Below are 22,038 nucleotides of genomic sequence, written 5' to 3'. Positions count from 1 at the left end.
TTTATTCATATTTATCACAGTGCAGAAAGCCACTAGCCTAAAAATGTCAACAGTCTTGAATACAAAACAAACACTAATAATGTTATTTTTTCAAAATCCAATTTCAGATTATTTTTTCTCTTGTAAAAAAATGTGTCCATGTAAACCATTCGTTCTTTTTTTGCTCCAGTTCATTATTACACAAAAGGAATAATATTAGAAATCTAGTCTGTGAGATGACGTGGGGAATATTAAAAACCTGCAGTCAAAACTCTGAAAAGAAACTCGTTTGTTTCAATCAGAAGAAAAATGTATCTCCGGAATATAAAACTAAATTAATCTGGAGATGGGATAGTTATTATCTATTTTTAGATTTTTTTTCATTGTGATATAAAGACAAAAAGGGGAAAATAGTTAATACAAAAATAACAAAGGCGAAAATGTGGGAGTTGTAAAAAACAGCAATGTTACTGTTATGTCAGACTGGAAATCAAGATATTAGATTACATCTTGAATAAGTGGGTAGAATAATTATCAAGTTGGTTTATATGTCACTTATCATAAATAGATCTATATATATTGATAATATAAATTGAATTGTCCACTATTAGCCTACCCTGATATTTTAAGTTATTTTTATTTAAATGTATTTTTCAGTAGCTCAAACACTATTCTTCACTGACAGCTGACTTCAGATTTTGACATCAGATTTTCTTTCAGGGTGAACACAGGTGCGTCTTGATCTGAATAGACACTTCCTATCACCGGGAAGACAGAAGGACCTGAGGAGGTTCCTGTCCTCTAGCTCTGGAAGTCCCATGATCTCCATTCCGCTTCTCAACCACCTCTAATTCAATCTGAGACCCCGGGTCACGGGCAGTGTTAGAGGTTGTTGTAAAAAACAGCATCAAGATTATAGCCATTACTTAGAGCTAAAGAGGTCCAACAATTCGTCTTGCGGGTAACTCGATGCATTAGCCTACTTTTTCCTCAACATATTTTAATAAAACCAGTCAGAAGTAGTCTAAATCATAGCTCAACTTTAACTTGGCCAGTAATTTTCAAGGCACACATATAAACGAGGCTTTAGCCCAAACCACCAAATAACTGCTGTGCTTCCACCTCAATTGACCATTTATAATCTGATGTTATTTTAACTTCGTCAATAAAGAAGATTATTTACTATTTTAAAGACTGTTTGACCTCAATATCAAATATGAACTAAAACTATGCACGGTTCAATTAAGTCAATATACCTTTATAGAATTCAAACAATAACAAATAGGCCTACATAAAATAGCATAATTACCGCATGATGACATAAAGCAAAACCAACGACGACCTCACTACAGGTTTATTTTTTAGGGAAATTGCAGGCTATTTCTTAGTCTACTCTGTTCCGCGCGCGTCACCGCCCAACAGTGCCTCTTCGTCAACGCTTCCTCTCCAAAACATATTTTAGGATTATTCATTTTTTAGCTCTGGCGTGTGCCTTTATCTGATACCTCCAGATGGTTTTGCATGTTTACGGATTCCTGGAGATTGTGAGTAGGGAGCGAGGCTGTGTCGTTACCGACGGTCTGTCCTTCATTAAGAGCGGGTTCTTAGCAGAGAGGCGAATCTATCACGACAGACAGAGCTTTCATAACCCCATGTTCGTGCACACGAACACACACACACACACACACACACACACGCACACACACACGATCACATACGATCACATACTTGCAGCATTTCTCTTTCTTATCTTAGCTACTGTGCCGAGCAAGCTTTCCCACCTAGCTTTCTGTGACCAATATAAAAGAGGTTAAGTGCCCGTATGCTAATTTTCTAAATGATCAGAGTCCAATACGGCACCTGTAAGCTATGTGCAAGGCAGGAACCAGACTTCTGTGGCACTGGGCCCTAAACAGGATTAAGTTTAGGGGCCCATTTTAATGCAATTGTAGACACTTCATACTGCACTGAACCAACTTGTGTATTACATTAATCAAACTCATGTACAAATATGCCTGTAGACCAGGGATTTTCACAAGGCTGGACCAACGTTTCCTGAACTTAAAAATAGTTGTCCTTGGTTGCATTAATGTGAGCACTGTATAATTGAAAAGTAAATCACCATATCATCCAACAAGCTATTGTTTATTTTTCTGTTGTCATTTTTAAATTACATTTTTAAACCATATGCAAAATCTATACTCTGACAGGCAACACATTTGCAGAGGCAAAATGCTTCAAGTTGACATAGCATGTCAAAAGTCGCATTTTCCTAATTATCCGGTTAAGTTGAATAACTTTATTTGACCCCAGTCAGATACATGCGATGATGGGTGAAAGATATAATAGTGGTCGGGTGGTCTCACTTTTCTGTTGCTTATATCGGCTAAAAGCCTTATTCTGAGTAGTTAATATTGAAATTATTATTATTTTCTTTTTACATAACTGTGTCATGGTTCATTGTAGCTATCTCTATGCTGGAAAAAAAAATGTGCAACGTAAAATAGATCTAGTGAACTGCTAGTTCATCTTTTGTTGGCCTTGTTATTTTTGGATTTGAAAAATGTGCTCCCAATTTCTAAAACTGCAGCATGAAAGCAACACAGAGCAGGAGATTCATTAAGCAGCAGACAGAAATGGTCCGATAAAGCAACACATAACTGTATCCACATTTAAATTCATATTTTAAGAAAAGGCTGCAGCAATAGTCTGTCTGCACTCCAACATCAAAGTCCTTTGGCCTAAAGATCACTAGGGGTTTAATTCAGCTTAATATATCACAATCTTTGTAGTAGTAAAATGAACGGAGAAATATCTCCTTTAAAAACTCTGGCAGGACAGGGTGGAAAACAATATGTCCGTACAGTAAAACAATAACATGTATCAATTATTTCTGACAGATATGGCCCTGCTCATCTCCAGTGTGTTGTGGCTAACACTCGCTGGCTCCATGACTCCTCACAGGAGGTCAGACAGAGGACAGCAACCCCACTTCCCATTTCCCTTTGGAAAAACCTCAACCCCCAACGCGGCCGCGCACCATCTTAAGATTCCCAGAATGCACCTCTCCAGCCAGTTGACCCCCAGGTCAGCAGCTGTCAATCACATCCTCAGCTGGCTCTGCAGCTTCTGGACACAGACTGGAGGATGTGAGGGAGGCCTCTGAGAGGAGCCCTGGCTCTGCATATGGGATCATCTCTGTGCATTCATGGAGGTTAATTAAATTAGCTATCCTTCTCCTATTCTAATGCAAACCTCAGGTTGAATCGCCACCCTGTACGTGAGAGGAAAGGCCCGAGGCAGTGATAACCAGACAAAGACAGACAGCTTGCATGAAGCACAACGTTTTACTTCATTCTATCTGGCTGTCTATATTGGTGTTTCTATGGCAGGTCGGTCTTAATAACTTCTCCATCTTCATGCTGTTGGAGGATCACACAGATTGTCCCTGGAAAAGGTCAGGCCTTTGCTTACTCTCCTCACTCAAGAAAGACTATTATTCACGATTAAAATATCACTAAGTTATTATATGAACTTTAAAACGTAGGATCATACTTAATAGTGAAGACTACTGCCTGTCCGATTTGATGGTGTGTTTTTGTCACATGCAGGCCGGTGTATGTTCCATTAAGTTGTGTGTGTTTGCAAGCGTGAGGATGTAAGGTGTAACAGGGTGTGACAAAGCCCTGCAGACTGACAGCCATGCAGGATGTAATGGAGGGAGGGGTGGAAGTGGCTCTCTAGCCCAAGGGCCGCAGGGTACGCGGTGAGAGTGCAGGGTCACCTTTATCCACGCTGTCTGTGCCCGGTGCTGGAGGCAGCTGGGGGAGACCTGGGACTCCCAACAGGTTGAACTGATTTCCTGTGCAGGGTCATGCCCAGGACAAGCTCAGAGGACAAGGGTTTAGGACCGCAGGAGCTGGTCATGGTATGGACATCGAGTTGATGTTATTTTCTGCCATTTCCCTGCTTTTAACCACTGCTTCGTCCCCTATGAGTGGGTAGAGTTAAACTGCACACATCACATATGAGTTTTATATAAAGGACAATGCTCTGTTAAAGTTGGACTTCTCCGTGCATGATTGAAAGGACACCCCCCACTCTCTTTTCGAGTATAATTAAACAAACCACAGCTCACAGACGTCCCACACAGAATCATAGGAGGCTTTGGTTCCTCAGCAAATAGCATACCCTCTACATATTATGCTCTCTTGATGCAGTATTCATATAAACATTGTTACCTGCGGCAGCTCTGAGATCATAGTGCAGACGTTCTTCCTCTTGCCCACATTTCTGGAATGCATTTACTCAGCTGGGTTTGAGCTCTGCTGCCCCGGGCTACAGAGGACATGCTTGTCACGGGATTTAAGAAACATATCCGTGTCCCCCCTGTGTGTACATCTAAAACCCCTATACTCCCCTCTAACAGAATTATGAGGTTTTTAATGGTGGTCAGCCCGACAGTTTGACAAATGCTGGCAAAGTACACGTCGTAGACTGAGATCTAGGTGGATGAATACACTCAGAGTGGTGGGAGGGTAAAAGGTGGCATTGTGGTTGTGATTAACATGACACCGTGGTCTTATTTAGCCTCTACGCTCTACTGACTTGAACATGTTAATCTAAGTCATGTTACAAATGTCATTAGGCCTTGTCACTAATCATTTTAAACTTGAAGGAACTCTTCCTCTCAATGCAAGCAGCCATTTATTTGCAATTTGTATCCAGATGAAGACTGGGGATTTTCATTTAGTGTATGACTACACTTTAAAGCGTCTCTTGGTAAAGAGAGAAATGTTTTAAAGTATTATCTGCACATTGGAATACGATTGTCATTAGAATTGAAAAAAATGTTTTCTGTCGGTTTATTTTTGTTTTGTGTGTATACCAAAAAAACAGTTTCTAGGTTTCTGTTCTCTATTTGTCATTGAAAATTCTGAAGTTAGAAGTTGTAACAATTCAAGCAAGAATTTAAGCTCACATATTGCCATCATTTACATCCCATCGTAACTCTGTACTTCTTGTTGAACAGCCTTTTTTCACTCTGATCTGTTACTGTGGACACTTCAGGGCTCAAAATGGAATCAAATGGGGCTTATGAGGCCTCTTGGCCCAAATGGACCTCTTGTTTACACACTTGTCCATCAGCTGAGGAGCATGCGGCCTCAGGTATCCACAGAGATGGTGAGATGTCCCCAAAACTATCGGTACTGTGTCTGGACCTGGTAAGTGCACTCTGTTTAGACAAGGTTTGTCTAGATCGGAGATTACATGTCAGTATCAAAAGCCTTTTATCTTATGCTGAGTCCAACTCTTTCTTAAGACATTCAGTCAGTTTTGTGCTGCGGTTTAAATGAATAACATATTGTGCTCTGTGCATACGATTTATTTTAATTTTATATATTATTCGTTTTATATTTATCAAATTAGTTGTCAAGTGAGTTTAAGTAAAAGCCCCCCACAGATGTATCAATTGCATTAATTAAAACTGCATTTCACTACAAGTTGGGAATGTTATAACATGCTTAACGATTGTTAAGCTGTTTCTATAATTTCCAAAAGACATTCATTAAAACCGCAGGAAATCAACATCATAGCTGCTGAACGTCGAGGAAACGGCGAACATAATACTGTATAGAAAAATAAACATCGGTAACAAATTTAGTATTTTGTGTTTAGTATTTTAATCACTATAATAATAATAATCTTTATTTCGGTTTAGCATTTTTCTGGAAAGTTGCATTATTCTTAAGATTGTCGATCTGAAAAGGAAATCTGTTTAAATTAATAAACTCGCTACTGAGAAGTTTTTTTTTTAAATTAATATTATTTTGGTAGCAGACTGCGATACAAAATAAGCGTTATGGTTATATACGATTTCAATAAAAGACCAAGTGACATTTATGCGGTTACATCGTTTAATCAATAACCCGGATGCCGACGCATTTTCAACTTTCATCTGTTCAAAAACAAAGACAGCGGAAATAATAGATATCACAGTAAAGTGAACATTTAATAAATTGTATTAATAAATGTCAATATTTTATTTATATTATGTGTGTTTAATTAATATGTTTTCGTATGGATTTTTCTCAACTTTTTATCGAAATTAGTTTGACCGTGGCAGTATGTTGACCTTATTTCTACATGCTTTGTAATTGCATTGGGCTTTCCCCCCCATTTTATTAAATGATCAGACATTTGTGTCACAACAGTGAATTTTGTTATTTTTGACATATTGGTGTAGGCCTTATTCTCAATTCTCGTTTAGCTGCAGAAGGACACATGCTTAATGGAAGCAGAGAAACCCAACACAAACTAATGAAAACTATAGATTTACTTTATTCTAGCGGTTATTAGTTTAAGAGAATGTGCTCGCAGATTTCTTTATTAAAAATAAGAAAGTCTCTTTCTGACGAAGAATATGAAACGTAACATTTAGGCCCAATCCTTTTCCCGACTTTATAAAACAAAGATACAATGATATAAAGTAAAATAAAGTTAAACATTACATTTGAAACAATAAATAAATTTATTCGGTTAAAGTGTTTTTGTATTCGTTCAATTCTCCGTGCGTAAACGGTCGTGTGTCTGCTCTCCTGTCCTGCTTGGTTTGGTGATTAGGTCCATAGCAACATATGAAATAGGAATTAAATGGTTAATTGGAGGGACAGAAACCACACGTGATTGAATTTTTGGCGGATTATATCAGACTGCTGGATGCTGACACACACACACACACACACACACACACACACACACACACACACACACACACACACACACACACACACACACACACACACACACACACACACACACACACACACACACACACACACACACACACACACACACACACACACACACACAGCCTCTCCCTCTCTTTTACGCACGCACACACACTCCAACTCCCGGTTTCACGGGTCTTTGTTTCTGATCTGTTAAATCCCACCCACTTGACAAGAACACAGAATAGAAAAAAAACGTTCTCACTCAGGCGCCCACACTACCAGCGCCCAGTCGCTGCCTATACTGCCTGCTGGACCCGTAAAATGGAGACGGAGAGTTGTTTGCCTTTCTCTTCGCAGACCAGCAGGAGGACGCCTGAACATTCCCCCAGACTGGAGCACGGTGGCTCTTTTCTCCCTTGCGATGAGCTGCAGAAACCCTCGCACCTTCCTCCTCTTCCTCACCGCCTCAGCCTGCGCGGGGATCTGTACGCCGCTGCCATGGGGAGGTTTGGGGACGCTGCAGCGGACTTTACGCACGGCGCGGCCTCGACCAACCCGCCCGGCTCACCGTCCAAACACAGCAAGTTCTTGGAGAGTATAAACCAGGACCCAAAGGGCACAGCGATAATCGGGAAGACGGCTTTTTATGAGGGCAACTCAGAAGGTGAGTTCGAAAGAATGTATGATTAAAAAAAACACACATTTATAATAGCAACAAATAATCTCTTCTCTTTTTTTGTCAAAACTACAAGTAAACAAAAATGTTGGTGAAGTGAGAGCCGTAAAAAAAGAAGTATTTTTGACACATGATGTTTAAAATCCATACTTTCATCAGCTGGTGTAAAACAAAACATGATGAAGAAGTACAAAATGAGAATAATACTTAACCTTTAGAATACATTGTTACATTTAGCAATGAATTAAATAACACATCTAGTGAAACCGCTTTCCAATAAGCCTCCTTTTCCTGCATTTTGCATGCTTGTCAAATGTACTCTTTTAACTAACAATAATAACAAAGTGTTGACTGATTCTGATTGGCTTTGCTAATGAATGCATTGTTGTGATACAAATGTCAACACATTTTCTCTCACTTTACTTTTCTTAAATTAAAGTGAGAGGTTAAAGGTCAGCCCGCTGCAAGTTGGGTGTGTCATTAGGCTACCAGTCAGTTAAAACAATTTGAATTATAGTCCCCACACTCTTGTGTTTCATATTCTCTCCATGAGCATGTTTTTGTAATATAAAACATCAGAATTGACTTGAATTGTGCGAGCAGGCGTGCTTGAGTCAGACGTTATAGCTTGTAAATGTCAATCTAAGGAAGAAAAGTAACAAAAAGTATATTTGCAACCAAAGACGGAAGGAAAGATGTGCTCTTTTACTTTATTTATTGCTGTTTACGATTCTGCAAGGCAACAGAGGATATATGAGCGCTGATGATCTCAGTGATATCTGTGTCCAGAACAATATACAACGGCTTGATTCATGTTCCTGCCAAAGACAGCCAATATACTTTTTTCACAATTAGTTATGATAACGATATCAGTTGTCCTGTTTGAAAGTGGATTTGTAATACTTTTCTTCTAAATTAGGTTTCAATAAGAGTATATGAGTGGTCTTCCCATTTATCTGACACACACATAGATACACATATGCTTGTGCACTGTAAAGTGTTTCGTGTTAGCTTCATTTAATTTGGAAATGACTGTGTATATTACTTTAAATTAGTAGGGCTTTGCATGCATGTGCAAAAAAGCTCCCGTGTGTGTCTACACAAAACACTTTTCATTTGTATGTTTTAGATTTTGGGTTCGTTCACCTTCAAAGGCAGACACGTTTTCCTGTTTTGTCTACAGTGGAAGCAAAGTTGATTGATTATTGGACAAACCGAAACATTTATAAATTTTAAGCGTCTTCACACCTCAGAGTTTAATTGAGGTTGGTTTAATTTAATTATTAATGTTACTTGCCGTGGATTCTTGAAAATGTAGTACTAATGAGTGGTGAGTTGATCGGAAATTGTTTCAAAAATGGCAAAAAGATTTCTCACTACTTAACAACTAAAAGGTGGTCAGAATACATGTCAATCTTTTTAAATCTTTCAATATATTTGTTTGAGGCTGAGATGGCCTCATTTTAAAGACCTTTATTTCTATGTCTTCTAACTATTAGCATACAGATTTAAAACCAGTAAATATATATATCCATTAAATAAACAGAAAAAATTGACTGAAGTTGAATTACTTCTGCAGAGCAAGCAGCCCAGAAAATAAAAAGCTTACATTTATACTAAGACTGTGTTAGAATTGATCCCCTTGCTCACAGCATTCTGATCCTACCTTTACATTTAGAATTCTTATTTGCCTTTTCCTGCATTTCACAAAGATCTCCGGTTACACTGGAGTCAGAGCGGATGTGGGTGTTTGACAGGGTAAAAGCTATACAATGTCCTGCGGCCCCAGTTTGAAATCTTAACGGTGAATGTTCACAGCATGAACTGCAGTATGAGGTTAGATCTAATGGGCACGAGGAAATTAATGTTGCAATGAAAAGTGCTCTCTGTCGGGCCCCATATTGAATTAGGAGAATAGCAAAGTAATGTCTCAGCCGCCCCCAGTAAGTGAGTGCCTGCAGATAGACGGAAATACATTTTGTTTTGGAGCTCAGGGTTACACATAATGAACGCAGACAACAACATTCAAACACTGCGGGAGGGAGCAGGCTTTTCCATGGTCGGTTAACGGGAAGGGGAATAATGCTTTCAGATTCCCCCTTTCCGCTAAATGCCAAGGGAAGTATATATATTATTTATTTAAACAATCAGGTGGCCTTAACAGATAGAAAGTTGTCATACACTCTAGTGCTGTTTCCTAGTTTTCTTTCTTTTAATGTTAATGTATTAACAATGTTGTCCTTATAATAACTTGGTTTGTCTGTTTAGAAGGTGAACTGTAGCATTTTATTTTCTAAATTTCCAAATACAAATCAAATCTGTTTTGTATTGATAGCCTTATGGGTTTAATTCAAACCAACTCACTGAGAGTTTACTGTGGGACCTTTCAGCTAATCAAATTAAATCACTGTTGAGCTGAATTAGTGTTGTGCGTGTTGCTCCGTCCAGCACCACAGTTCAGCCTCTCATAGTTGAGTTTAGGAATCAAATTTAGAAGCATTAAAAACAAGCAAGCAATGTTCAGACAAAATGTTTGATGCGTTATGCTGTTCAATTTGATTTTGTAGAATTAACTAATTTGGTCTTAAATTGAATATTTTCTCTCTGCAGTGATAATGGGAATACTTGATCATTTAGATGTTTGCATTGGTGCCTGACATGCAAAGAGATTTGGTTTCCAGCATTGGCCTTTTCTATATAAAAGTGTGTTTCTCATTCTCAATTTTTCGGCAACCATTCAAAACCATACATTTCTTTATTTTATATTAGCTTTACTTTACCAGAAAAAGCACATTTTCATTTGGAACATGTTTTTCAAAAATGGTAAAAAATCAAACTAAGTTAACAGTTTATACAAATCATTTGACAGATGATGAGACTTTAACAATGCTAAAATATGCTTTTATTGTATTTGTCTTCCGTCTTCAAAATAAATGCTACAATCTTTACCAGAGGTTGATGATTATAAAAGTATAATCAGTGGTACCTTTGAGCCCTAACAGCAGTCTGAAACAGGGACAAAATAAATGTATTTTGATGAATTGACTACAAGACTTTTCATTTGAGTTAATATTTATTTTGAAGTATATTACATTGTCTACCTTTTTCTGTGTCCCATCCATGTCGCAGCCAGAGAGAAAGGAGCTCCAAAGACGATGGGCTACCCTGGCCTTGGCCTAGAATGTTGTGGGAAGCTGAAAGAGCCCGGCGAGGGTCTACATGGGGTATCTATCGCCGACTCCATCGACTTATCGGGCAAGAACAAGAAGCGGCGCAACCGCACCACCTTCAGCACCTTCCAGCTGGAGGAGCTGGAGAAAGTGTTTCAGAAGACGCATTACCCTGACGTGTACGCCCGCGAGCAGCTGGCCCTGAGGACCGAGCTCACTGAGGCTCGGGTTCAGGTGTGTGAGAACAACGAGCTCCGATGTTACAGCTTCCTTTTATACCTATAAGCAGAAAAGAGTTTATACATCAGTTTAATTTGAATATCTTTGGGTGTTGAACAGACAAAAAAAAAAGGAAGACATAATCTTGGTTTTTGAGAAAACGGGATGAACATTTTTCAATATTTTCTGAAAATGTAAAAACCAAACATATATTTAATAATCAAAAAGAAAGATAATCATTCGTTTCAAGAACAACTGTTTCTGAAATGTTCGTGTTGTTCTTTAATTTCTATCGAAAGGTTTGGTTCCAGAATCGTAGAGCCAAGTGGAGGAAACGGGAACGCTATGGGAAGATCCAGGATGTCCGCAACCACTTTGCTGCTACATATGATATCTCTCTTCTCCCTCGCCATGATACATACCAGGTAGACCACTGCTGATCTCGCATGACATGCATGTTGTAGTGGAAGCATTCGTAAAAATGTTAGCCTGCTCGGAAAGTTTTCTTTTTCAATCTCTTTCCAACATTTGCACATAATTGTATCTTGATTTGGGGTTATTAGCATTAAGTATTAAATGTTCCATGTCGATACCATTCAAATTCTATATGTGTCTTATCCTAAATCTCCTGACGTGCAGATGCAGGGCAACCTGTGGCCCGGGACGGCATCCGGGGGGGGCGGTGCTCCAGGTGCTGGCTGTGTCTTAGGAGCGGACTCCCTCCCCTCGTCCTGTATGAGTCCATACCCTCACCCCCACCCCCACAGCAACCTGCAGGGCTTCATGGGTATGCCCCCATCCCAGAGCCATCCCCACCATCACCACCACCACCACCACCCGTCTCACCATCCGGGCATCAACGGCCTGTATTCACTCCACAGCTTCCCAGGAGGCCTTGGGCCCCATTCCATGGAGGGGCCGGAGAGCGACTACAAGCCGACGGGCCTTGTGGCGCTGCGAATGAAAGCCAAAGAGCCAGGCAGCATCCTCTCCTGGCCTACATGACCACAACAGAGCCAGCTCCACATTATGCACTGACTGAGCCAACGCATATTACATCCTTGACCCATACACATCCCTCAATGTACATACTCCCCTCAGCATATGTCTCAAATAATTCCTCTAAACAGTTATATAAACCATCTTGGAGGCTCTCCATCATTATGAAGGTCTTAAGAAATATGAATTTCATAAACATTAGGGGCCACTTGAGCCTTTAGCACGAAACCCTATTGTATAGAAACTGTATTGTTCCAAGGTTTAGGTTAATATCCCAATGCTGTAACCAAAGAGGAAATATTATTTAAGCATGTAAAAATTGTAATTATCGTATTAATCATTGTTTTTTCGTTTGACTGTTGTGCTTTATAATGTGATCCTTAATAAAGGCCTCCATCTAAATCTTCTGTCTAATTTTGGGAAAATACGTTAAGAAAACGGAACAAAAACAATCTCAGCTTTAATTATTTTATGATATTTAAAAGGCGAAACTAAATTGTGACTCATATTAAACTAGGAATGTGGTTGTGAGTCAAAAATTCTTCGCAGGCTGTGGTTGCCATAAACACAAAGACTTCTGCTGTGCAGAAAGTGAGCTTCTTCTTACTTGGGAAATACACAAAAATACTCAAGGTTTGCAGCATGGGCCTCACTTCAAGAATCCTTCAGGTAGCACCTTATGTATCAGCAGCGTGTGGCAGGCTCATTTATGAAACGCAAACTGAGTGGCCGCACTCCTATACTGATGATAAAGTAAAGAGCCTCCCACCGAAAGAAGGATTTACATCTGCCATCAGTAGTCAAACACGACCAACTGAGTAATCATGAACAGAAGAAAATGGGATTACCATGTTTTGGTTGTAATATCCACTAAAGATCTTCTGCTTTTATTTTTTAAATACTGTTGTCTCCATGGGAAGAATAAGACATCAATAAGTTTCTGTGGCATACATAATCGTGTATTCATACTAAATGCATTCATAAAGATTTCAGGAAATGCAAGCTGTGCTTTACCCCAAAACAATTAACTTTATTGTTGAGAAGAAACACTGAATTGCATTGTACCATACCATCTGGTGTACATTTTTAAATACCAACATGTTTTATAGATACACAATTATTTCAATCTGTGAGGGATTGAGAATGTAACTTGTCACCATTGAACAAAGCAAATCGAAATCCTGCTAACTCCCCAGAGGTGATACTCGCTCTCCGTTCCTCTAGTCTGTGTCAGGGTTTTGTGTGAGCCACTAACATGTGGTTCCAATAGAAGAAAGCAGAAACCCATCAGAAACACTTTCCACACCCACAGCTTCAAATTCCAGCCAGGCCCTGGGAGACGGCAGCCCTCACTGAAGTTACAGTCCCCCTGATGAAATCCCAGATTAAGTGGAGGAGATAAGGAGACCTGTCAGTAGGGATAAGGGATTGAGGAGATGGCCATCTTTAGGAAAGCTGAAGAAATAGCAGATGGTGTATCAGTGCTCAATTTTAATATTTATTTTTCGATAAGGAGTAGGTTAACCAAATGATCTGTCGATGAACAAAAGGGGAAACTCGGTGGCTTTGTGAATTAGATGCAACTCTGCCAGCACAAATGTGATATATTTGACAATAAAATAAATGCAGTATGGTTTATTCTTCTTAAAAAGAGGATCAAAACGAATTACCTCATCTTCCAACAGTTTTGATTACATTGTCATTTAAGTAACATTGATGTGGCACAAGCTTTGATCTGTATCAACTCAATACATCATGCTGCAGAGGCCTTGTATGATTTGTCAAAAATGAAATGAAAAATGTTGAGTTAAGAGTGCACAATGCTGGGAGAAGTTATTAACTAAGTATCACTCTGTGTGTAAGGGTCATCAGGTGAAGACTGTCACTAGAGTGTGGAAATGACTATACCCTCAGTCTCATTAATGGACGAATAAAATACGATTTAACGCTCATTAAAATCTGCACAGCTGCCTGCTAGCCACTGTTCTGAGCTTTGATCTCCAACAGATTTATCTTGGCTTTGAAGTGCAGCTATTGGGACACATCAGATCCTCATGAAGTAGTCAAACAGCATTAAGCTAAACAATGTGTTAACACATTCACACAGTGGAGTAGTTGTCTGGCTGCTTTCAGACATTTAATTATTTAAGTTAATTTAGCAGTTTATCATCTACAGGAAAAGACACAGTGCCAGTCTGAGTAGACTTTTTTAAATTAAAACGTTTTAGAGTGTTTAATAAAGTATTATTTTAGCATGTTTCAAGCAAAAGTTGAACTTGTTATTGGGAGGTAAATAACCAAAATAGAAGTCACTTTTAATCTGCTTTCAACCTCTTTAAAAAGTAACCTATTAAAGTCCTTAAAGTCCATATATATATTTAACCTACAACCCTTATAGGCGAATTATTACCAACTTTGCTGTAAAATACATTTTTATTTTTTTTACAAAAACCACACAATTATGATTGGAGCTTGGAAACGTTATACATTTAGACAAATGCACAATAACGTTTTGATCGGGAGCTTGCTTTATCCACACACCTACCGAGAAATGCCTATCCACCCAAGGTCATTTTTAAGGATTTAAGTGCTGCAGTACCTTTCTAGCTGCTGTTCAAATACTGCCCTCCTGTGGTAGTTTATTAGGTCGACTTGAGTAAAATGCTTTTTTTTTCCTTTTCTTTTTTTAAATACCATGGGTATATATAATATATGTATTTACAATGTCTCTTTTCTCAAATAAATCACACTAATAAACCAAAAACTACACATTTTACTATCGGAGAATGTTGACATTTTAGATATTTAGTGAGCGTACTTAATTTGACCGGGAATGGACACAATAGAGCAAAAAAGAAAACATACAAAATGACACATTCAAATAGACACTCAATTAATAATACATCTCTAAATGATACCTTGTAAAGGGTTTATTAGCGTATTGTGAGATATATTCAGTATGCCTATATTCTATGGAGATTATAAATCAAAAGAGGTGCCTGATTACAGGACACAGAAGATGCTGGTGCTTTTTGTGGAATGTATGTACATTGTTTTCCCACCGCAGTTCACTTCTTCATAAAGAAGTGAATCACACATGAATACTATTTTACAGATGGCTCAGTGTTTGATTGACAGATGCTCCGAAGTTTTCCACCCACTTTCTCAACCAATCAGGAAGAATGGGCGGGCCTCCAGAGTAATCTTTACAAAATGGCGACTGTTGTTGTTTTGCCGCAGGGTCAGTGAATAAATCCGTTTTTCATTTCAATCATTCTCTGCATTTATTAGCAGAAACAACAGTAAAAAGCCCAGGCGTCCCGAGGGGTTGGCTCCGTTTGGACTGAAATGAAAGGTAAAGAGCGATCGCCGATTAAAAAGCGCTCTCGGGCCCTGGACGATATACGAGACCGGGGAGGATGCCACCCGACCAGCAAGAAAATGGGGGCTCTCTCCGTGTCCACCGGGAGTAATAATGGGAATAGCTCGACGAAGAACGACGGCAGCTCGACGAGAAGGAGTCTACTGGGTGAAAAAAGAGACAGAGATTTCGATGGGCACAGTCGGACTGGAAATAATCATGGCTGTCAGTCTGCAGTCGCCAGCTCCGTGGGTAAAAACCACAGCCTGAGCCTAACGCTGGATTTAGCCCCAGCGAGGACCACTTCTCGGGGGGAGCAGCGGGTGCAGCCGCCCGGCGCAGAGAGTGAGTACAAAACCCTCAAAATAAGCGACCTGGGTACCCAGTTGAACGACGAGGACATAGAAGATGGACTATTTCACGAATTCAAGAAATTTGGAGATGTGAGCGTCAAGATAAGCCGCAGCAACGACGAGCGGATCGCGTTTGTGAATTTTAGGAAGCCGGAGGACGCACGAGCTGCAAAGCACGCGCGGGGTCGGCTGGTGCTGTATGACCGGCCGCTGAAAATCGAGGCAGTGTACATCAACCGGAGGAGAAGCCGCTCCCCTGTGGAGAGAGACTTGTATGGTGCAGCTCCCAGCCACAGACATTTGCAGAGACCCCTCTCGCCCACCGGGCTGGGATACAGAGACTACCGGCTGCAGCAGCTGGCCCTTGGCCGGCTGCCCCCTCCCCCGCCTCCCCCTCTGCCCAGAGAGCTGGAGCGGGACCGGGAGTTTGCCCTGTTTGAAGCCAGGGCACGACCAGCTTTCATTGCAGAGCGAGCAGCCTTTCGAGAAGAGGATTTTATATCTCCAGAAGATGACCAAAGAGCCAATAGGACGTTGTTTTTAGGCAATCTGGACACAACTGTGACTGAAGCAGACCTGAGGAGAGCTTTTGACAGGTTTGGGATCATAACGGAAGTGGACATTAAAAGACCCACACGGGGACAAACTAGCACATATGGATTTTTGAAATTTGAGAATCTGGACATGGCTCATCGTGCTAAATTAAGCATGTCTGGCAAAATAGTGGGCCACAACCCCATAAAGATAGGCTATGGGAAAGCAACTCCCACCACACGCCTGTGGGTTGGGGGACTTGGGCCGTGGGTTCCTGTTGCTGCCCTGGCAAGAGAGTTTGACCGCTTTGGCACTATAAGGACCATTGACTTCAGAAAGGGGGACACTTGGGCCTACATTCAGTATGAAAGTCTGGACGCTGCACAGGCGGCATGCACACACATGAGGGGCTTCCCACTGGGGGGTCCAGAGAGAAGACTTAGAGTGGACTTTGCTGACACTGAGCATCGGTACCAGCAGCAGTTCCTGCAGCCTCTCCCTATACCACCATTTGACATGGTGGCAGAGTCTTTTGTCCACCGAGCCACAACTGAACCCCTGAGAGTCAGGGAACGGACTCCACCTCCGCTCCACTTCAGGGAGAGAGATCTCTTTCCTGGAGCTGAGTGGCCCAACCCAGCCATCCGAGATCGGGTTCGAGCGTCACCCTTTGAACCTCTGGAGCATTTGGAACGTGAGCGACGGGCACGAGAGCCCTGGTCTCTGGAGCGAGAGTTGCAGGGACGTGAACCTCCACGCAAGCGCCGTGCAATGGAGGATGGACGCCACATAGACCCCTCCCCTGACAGCACTGACAGAACTCTAAGGCGTAGACGTACTTCTCCAGATGGCAGTCCTGAAGGTATCAGCAGAGACGGAGGGCGCTTCAGTGACCCAGAGCGGCCTCTCCGGGGAGAGAGACCCTCCCCCGCAAGAGAGTGCCACAGCAGCCTTGAAAGAGGCGGGGCTGAGCGGAGACTCAAAAGCCAGAGTCTCTCTGACAAGGGACCTTCAGGCAGCGGCGTTTCAGCAGTCGGAGATCGTAAGCGCAAAGCAGGGGAAGGTGGTAAGGGGCCGGCCAAGAGGGAACGTCCTGAGAGCAGTTCCAAGGGGGGCCAGGCATCCAAACCAGATGGCAGCAAACTCAGTTTGGCCTGGCATGGCATGCTTCTGCTCAAGAACAGCAACTTTCCAGCCAATATGCACCTGCTGGAGGGCGATCACAACGTGGCCAGCGACCTGCTTGCCGAGGGCACATCAGGAAGGCAGGTGGGCGAGCTAAAGATCACCCAGCGTCTCCGTCTAGACCAGCCCAAGCTCGACGAGGTGTCCCGGCGCATCAAGGTGGCGGGTCCCGGCGGCTACGCCATCCTGCTGGCAGTTCCTGGCACCACAGAGGATTTATCTTCAACAGACCCTGCAGCATCAACTCAGCGACCGCTCCGCAACCTGGTGTCCTACCTCAACCAAAAACAAGCAGCCGGAGTCATCAGCCTGCCTGTGGGAGGGAGCCGGGATAAAGACAACACGGGGGTTCTTCATGCTTTCCCTCCCTGTGATTTCTCCCAACAGTTCCTGGATTCCTCTGCCAAAGCTCTGGCTAAAAGCGAAGAGGACTATCTGGTCATGATTGTGGTTCGTGGAGCATCTTAAAAAAAAAAAAAATCAGAACTCTCGAAGTTCAAGTGGAGTTTTAAAAAAAAAGGAATCGGCTGTATGTCAGTAACTATTGCATGCTGTGTGTTCTGCATTATAGGGTACACTAGTATGGTTCCTTAGTGTTTGTATGTTGCCATGTAATCCACTCAAAGGACAAATGGTGCCCTCCTACAAAACTAAAAGGATGTGTGTTTTGGAAATTATTTTTAAAGGTTGTATGAATTGCTTACAAAGTCATAAACCTGCAGTATTTCAGTCAAAATACAGGAAAATATGAGGAGCATTCATGAAATACATTTCAATTTCATTTAAAAAATAGTACACCATTAAACTCTTTTTTGGTTGATTTACCTGTTGAACATTTTAGCTTAGCCAACTCTTCTACAAGAAAACAAATAGAATTTACAAAATGCATTGAGTGGACACAATAACACCTCTACTACAGTTAAACCAAAAACAATAGCCTCCAAAGCTACTATAGTGCCCCTTTCACTGTGTTACCAAAAGCTGGAAATAACAAGCTTAACAAAAGTCATGTTGGTGTCTGGGCTATCATTCTGCTGTCCCTTAGATTGTACGGTTGTTATTGTGTCTACATCCAAAACAGACGTTTAAATTAGGAGGATTAAAAAAAAACATTTTTTAAATCTTAGTGCAATAATATTTCTACTATATTCACTTTTTTAATTAATGGAAACAAAAATGAGACATTTTTGGAGGTTTTCATTGAAGGTGTAGTAGTTGAGTTGGTACTGCAAAGCCAATGGGGATGAGAGTCCTGGTCACCTTTTTCTCCTTCAGCTCCAGGTTTCTAGATATCTCGCCTTCATCAGGCCTTACATATAACAAAATAGCTTACGACATTTGATGAATGGAGTGTGGTGCACTGAAGAAGAGTTGTGATGTGTTTTGAAGGTTAAAGTGTCAATAGTGAAAGCTCACACATTACCTTGGTTGCAAATTATGTTTAAAAGTTACAAATCCCTTTCAGGTTCATGGTTTTAATTGGAGAGTATCTTTTATTCATGTGTTCCTCAATATTGGAATGCCAAATTGCAAGATAGATAATGAATTCGGTGTGTGTTCACTGGTAAATCCAAATTGTTACATCAACTCTATGTAAAATGCTGAATACTAACAGAGTTATTCGCCCAGGGAACAGCCCATAACACAACACTCATAGAATAGTAAAGCAGATACTAACATGTTTTCATATTTTAACTTCATATTTTACTTTGTGCATCCCTACCTTAGAAATGGTTGTGTAATGTGATCTATAAAAAACTACAGTAGTAATGGATAAAAAAAAGCGTAGAATTTTGTGTTGTTTCATTTATTGCTCTGAAACAAGTAGGTCCTCTGATAATAATATTCAGTATCAGTAATATGTTGGTACAAAGTTACAGGAATTTGCTATTTGTTCAGTAAGTAGGTCTGTGTAAATCAAAGTTTTAGAAATTATTTAACAGTCCGTGTTTGAATTTTTGATTTTAGAGGTATAAATTGGACTATATCTTACTCATGCCTGCCAACATGTTCCCAAGGCCTACTTACCGTATTTAGTTTTGCCATTGTATGTTCGTCATGCAATAGTAACCCACCCTGAATTATGATTTGCTGAGTTTGGTTTAATATGTATTGAAAACATTAATATGTCAGAAAATGGTTGTGTGTGTGAACAACACACCCACTTCAACATTGGACTCTATGTGGAGACGAGTGCAGAGCTGAAACCTCTGCAGAGATGTTTGAGTCCTCACTAAAGAGGCTACTTTAAAGTTGTGTATCCCATCTGCACCTGTGATGACTTCTGTTTTAAAATGGAAAATTGAGCAATGTACACTTTGATGTCATGGGAAAGGAAAATCCGTAGAGCCCATGCGAAGCTGTGCACATACCTGCAAGTGCGTTTGGGCACTTAATGTGACCGATTATCAATAAATTGTTCATTTGAAGGGAAACATGTTTCTTCGATGGAAGTGAATTGAAGAAAAACGCTGCACTGCCTTATTGTGTTTCGAAGGAGTTGTCACTCAAATTTGGTTTCTGCACACGAAAAAGGGAGACAGTTTGCAGTTTGTTTAGCACCGGTGAAGAGAGACCCCGTTTCGTGTGAGGATCGCTGTTTGCTTACAGGCCTGTTCTGAGCTCGTGAGTCTTAAATTACTCCCTCATGACCCCCTGTTATAACCTCAACGTTTCCGGTTGGCATGTGAACACCTGATCAGGATGGAGGAGCCCCCGTTGCCTCTTGTGAGCAGCCAGCTTTCAGTGTGAACCAATGATGAAGTTCGGGAGTCGCGGGCGGGAGCAAACAGCAGCCCGTGCAGTATCCTGTTGTTTTACTCTAAAGCTGTTCATTTGCATTGTTCCGGGTTCTGAATAGGAGCGGAGGAATTCCCATCACCGGCCGTCACACACTCCACATGGGAGATTGTGGGTGACACTGCTCTGAAATGTTCATAGCAAGCTGTCACCCTGCAGAGGCCAAGCTGAACCACTGGGCTCATTTGTCTTTATTATACTTTGCCCAGTTATGATTTGATTTGACTTAATTTTCGGCTCAGGGCAGTGGATTGGCCCAGCTAGGAATATTGTTTGTGTTCTCCTCTGATTGAACCCTCTCCGAGGAGACGAGTGAAGAAGTGTGTTCACTCCATCGTCTGCCGAGGTCTGCTGCAGCATGGAAATGAAAACTAGCAGGCCAAAATGTGTACCCTTTTTGACACTCATGAAAGGAATCCACATGGGCGGACCCCCCTGACCCCCACCCCAAATTCTTCTAGGAGACCTGTTTTTAATTTTAAGGCCACATTACACAGGAATGAAAGTTCTTCATTTCCTCCTACCATCCATTTTAGTTATAGCACTGTGAAAAGAAATGCTGTGCCCTGTGCTGTGCTGTGGACACCTTTCTTCACTAGAGAAACATTGCCCTCTTGAGGACCATGAAGCTCCTGCTCCCCTTCCTCAGTCTACCTGACTAAACACACTGAGCACAGCAGACACCCAGGACAGAGCTGGTATCACTCTGCGACTGCTGTCTAGAAACGACATGAGGGTGAGTAGGGAGAAAAGGTGCTGCCTGCCAGCTCTGTATCGATGGCTGAGGCAGCAGAGGTAAGTATCAAGTGTCAGCACCACATGTTTTCCAGTAAAAAATGCATAATGGCTCACTAGTTTTTCAGCCAAAGTAATAACAGATTTAATGCCCACTGATGGTAATTGTGTAAGACAGCAGGACCATTTACTGCCCACAGCAACGCACTGCACATACTGCTGCTTCTGTCAGCAACTGGAGAAACAGCAAAACAAAATGATAAAATGTCCTAAATAGTGTATATTTTAATACCTTAAGGTATAGTATACTTAAACAAAGTATTGTATTCCCATTCAGTGCAACATTTATGTAAAAGGTTGATATTTTACAGTTAATCTACTGCAGTTGTTGAACATCCTGCCGATTCTGATTCAGATTCAGATGATGATAAACAAATCCCTGCAAATTCAGTGACCTTTGCAGCCAGATGTAAAACCTAATGGGGATAGCTATCATTCACTTATAGATTCATCATGTCATTCATTGTCAATAGCCAGAATCGGGACAGGTTGAAATGATCTAATGTGGTTAATATGATGTGGTCTGTGACAAACCAGTGTAGGCTCAGTTATTAAGACCTCACTGTTTCAGCAGGACAAAACAAAGCTTGACTGTATATAGGGTTTACATGTCAGTAAATGAATTATAAATTATTATTGTTGGCTAAAGTATTAATATCAGTGAGTAAATATAATTTAAATGTAATATAATGACATAAGAAAACAGATTTTGGCGCGAAACTGCATTAGAAGATGATAATGACTGCGTACGACAAATGAAAACATCCAGTAAATACAATTTAAGAATATGAATATAAGATTTAACATTCCTAGACCTTATAAATCTATCACGTGACACCAATTAGCTCTGCTAATGTAGCTTATGAAAACATCATCAATATGTGGCTTATACCTGACTTACTGTGGCATCTGGCACTCACTGATACCTGTATGTTTTATAATCTGCTCCCTATATATTGAAGCTGTATGAGCAGCTACTTGATAATTATCCTGCCGCCACAATGTAAAATGATACGAAGAGTAAACAGAACGTATGAAACATGCATCACTCATTCATATGTACAGCTGTACAATGCCTGGTTTTCTGTAGGTTTTTGAGATATTAAGTTTTGTATTACATACTCAGGCATATTATACCTTCATAAACCAAATATTTTAAAGATTTCACAAATGTTTGAAGGCTACTTGAAATCACTTGACCTACACCTGGAGAAATGAACAAAATGAGGTATGT

At 40.8% G+C, this 22,038-nt stretch overlaps 2 protein-coding genes across 2 annotated transcripts; both read left to right on the top strand.

Annotated features, from left to right (window-relative positions):
- Positions 1 to 1,437: 1,437 nt before the first annotated feature.
- On the top strand, positions 1,438 to 12,156 carry alx3 (ALX homeobox 3). Its single transcript, XM_010793208.1, has 5 exons — positions 1,438 to 1,523; positions 7,071 to 7,377; positions 10,519 to 10,793; positions 11,078 to 11,203; positions 11,418 to 12,156. Exons 1-5 carry the CDS (start codon positions 1,491 to 1,493, stop codon positions 11,781 to 11,783), a joined length of 1,107 nt encoding a protein of 368 aa, XP_010791510.1. The 5' UTR covers positions 1,438 to 1,490; the 3' UTR covers positions 11,784 to 12,156.
- Positions 12,157 to 14,988: 2,832 nt separating this feature from the next.
- On the top strand, positions 14,989 to 19,001 carry rbm15 (RNA binding motif protein 15). The gene has a single exon (XM_010793207.1). It carries the CDS (start codon positions 15,126 to 15,128, stop codon positions 17,676 to 17,678), a length of 2,553 nt encoding a protein of 850 aa, XP_010791509.1. The 5' UTR covers positions 14,989 to 15,125; the 3' UTR covers positions 17,679 to 19,001.
- The last annotated feature ends 3,037 nt before the right edge of the window (positions 19,002 to 22,038 follow it).

The sequence above is a fragment of the Notothenia coriiceps genome, unplaced genomic scaffold (genome assembly GCF_000735185.1).
Source record: "Notothenia coriiceps isolate Sejong01 unplaced genomic scaffold, NC01 NC01_scaffold00037244, whole genome shotgun sequence".
Classification (NCBI taxonomy): Eukaryota; Metazoa; Chordata; class Actinopteri; order Perciformes; family Nototheniidae; genus Notothenia; species Notothenia coriiceps.
Note: the sequence above shows the minus strand (reverse complement) of the source record. Positions and strands in the feature narration are given on the sequence as shown.

Coding starts and splice junctions, on each gene's coding strand:
- alx3 (XM_010793208.1), top strand. CDS start 1,491: ATGGTTTTGCATGTTTACGGATTCCTGGAGATT. Junction 1,524..7,070: donor TTTACGGATTCCTGGAGATT/GTGAGTAGGGAG, acceptor TTCTCTTCGCAG/ACCAGCAGGAGGACGCCTGA. Junction 7,378..10,518: donor TTATGAGGGCAACTCAGAAG/GTGAGTTCGAAA, acceptor TCCATGTCGCAG/CCAGAGAGAAAGGAGCTCCA.
- rbm15 (XM_010793207.1), top strand. CDS start 15,126: ATGAAAGGTAAAGAGCGATCGCCGATTAAAAAGCGCTCTCGGGCCCTG.